The sequence below is a fragment of the Cucurbita pepo genome, chromosome LG10, assembly GCF_002806865.2.
Source record: "Cucurbita pepo subsp. pepo cultivar mu-cu-16 chromosome LG10, ASM280686v2, whole genome shotgun sequence".
NCBI classification, from domain to species: Eukaryota; Viridiplantae; Streptophyta; class Magnoliopsida; order Cucurbitales; family Cucurbitaceae; genus Cucurbita; species Cucurbita pepo.
The window spans coordinates 6,639,784-6,641,897 of NC_036647.1; the positions used below are offsets into that span (position 1 = coordinate 6,639,784).

Sequence of the window (2,114 nt, forward strand, 5' to 3'; positions counted from 1 at the left end):
TAACTGAAATCAAATCGAGAATTTGAAAAATCACTATGATGACATATAATAGTTTCTCTAAACAGTTTAGAAATGGTGACCTGTGAGTATTGCTGAGCTTAAAATCTACCATTGAAACACTTGCAGATGCACAAGGAGAAAAGGGACTCTATACGAATATATGCACTTCCACTGTCATTCAATCCAGTGCCTATTAAATCATCACATTTCTCTACTATGGGATTTGAACTCTCGAAAAAAAGGTAGAATCAGAACATCATTAAATTTGTGGCAGTCCCTACAACAAACGGCTCCATAACTAACCGAGTCAAGAAGTAAAACATGACACCCAAAGTGATGGATATGGGAAGTGCAGGCAGAGCTCGATGGCAAACGGATAGCAAAATGAGAGTGCATCCAAGTCCTGAGATGATAGCAAGATAACAAGCATAGACTGTCATCAGATCATACATTGCAGCTCTACCCACAAGGACGCTGTAGAACACGAAGTCCCCAAGACCAAGCCTAATACCTCTACTCATAACCTCAGTATGGGCAGCCCTTGCCGTTTCTCTCTGGTTTCGCGATGGTGGCAATTCAACCAGAGGAGACAATTCCTCAGCTATAAGGATTTCAGTTTCTCTGTTGCCAAAGTGTCGACGCATATCTGGAGTAAGAACTTCAGTTGAATAACCAGATGATCCGCTCTCTGATGATTGTCTTTCTCGCAAGTAACTTACTAACGGTGACCTCTCCCCTTCATCTCCATTTCTTTCAACCTCTTCATTCTGAAAATTCTGATAGTCTGCAGCAGGGCGATCAGAATTACGTCGGTTTTCATTCCCAGTACGGTTCAAATTGTTATCAGGAGGTGCCTGAAGCTCTATTGATCCAGAATCTGAGACTCCAGCAACCAACAGTCCCAATCCCCCCCGATTCTCTGGACCCCTCGAGACTGTAGGCCGAGCCTCATAAACCAGAGCTGGAAGCTCTTCGTCCCTGCTCGAGGCCAACTCCACCAGCAGCTTAAGAGGTCCACCAGGTGCCAAAACAGCCACCAAATCATACAGAGCCAAGGCTACGAGCAAACTCCAAGTAGTCCACTCAGGCAGCTTCGTGAACCAAGCAGCCACAATTATACCCAAAAACACCATGTACGATTGCCTCATGATGATAGGGATTCCTCCTGAGAAAACCGCGAGCACTCCCACCACCGTAAAGTTGAACAGTAAAATCAAACAAGTAATCGAATCAACCGGTATAGAATAATGTTGGATAATAGACAAGAAGATGGAGCCTCCCATGGAACCAAGCACGAAAAACGCAGAAAATCGCATGTAATTCTTCAAGAAATTGGTAAAGTTGTAGTAATAAAGAACAACGAGAAGGAAAGTAACAACAGCGATGAGAATGACGAAGACCAAAGCATTGAGAAGGGCACCTTCTAGCTTCTGAGCAGCGGAATCGGAAGGGCTCTCGAGGTAGACGAGATTCGCGGCGGTGCGAATCGGAGCGGAGGCGAGAGGGTCAGCGGAAGATAGGGAATAGACCAATAAAACGACGAGAAGCATACAGATTGAAACCGGAGACATGACACCGATGATCTCGACACCGATCGTCTCCAGTACGCTAGATTCCATGACGGTGGATTCCGGCGACGCCGAGCAGTTGGGATAAAATCAGAGATTCTGAGTTTCCAGTGCCATTTCAACGCCTTCCGAGGAGGGAGGAAGAAAGGGGAAATTTCTGTCTGTAGGGTGTAGACTTGTTGGAAAATTAAATTTTAATTTATTTCCTTTTTTTTTTTNTTTTTTTTTTTTTTTTTTTTTTTTTTTTTTTTTTTTTTTTTTTTTTTTTAATTTCTTTTTATTATATATATATATATATAGGCACATACATATATATGTATATATATGTATGATGGTGCATACCCGTGGCCCCTGCATGCACTATATAATTTATGTTATGTGTATGTGTTCTATGTAATGACATATGATGCTATGATATGTATGCATGTTACGTCATGTTATATATTGCCATGTAAAGCTATGTGATGGATCATGTGATGACTGTCATGCATACATGATGCATATATGTACCAAAAAAGGAAAAAGAGAATGATGTTAATGTTATGT

The 2,114-nt window shown here is 41.8% G+C and overlaps 1 protein-coding gene across 1 annotated transcript; it reads right to left on the reverse strand.

Annotated features, from left to right (window-relative positions):
* Positions 1 to 1,724, reverse strand: LOC111803335 (presenilin-like protein At1g08700). Its single transcript, XM_023687687.1, has one exon. The coding sequence runs from the start codon at positions 1,617 to 1,619 to the stop codon at positions 249 to 251; it is 1,371 nt and encodes a 456-aa protein (XP_023543455.1). The 5' UTR covers positions 1,620 to 1,724; the 3' UTR covers positions 1 to 248.
* Positions 1,725 to 2,114: the final 390 nt, after the last annotated feature.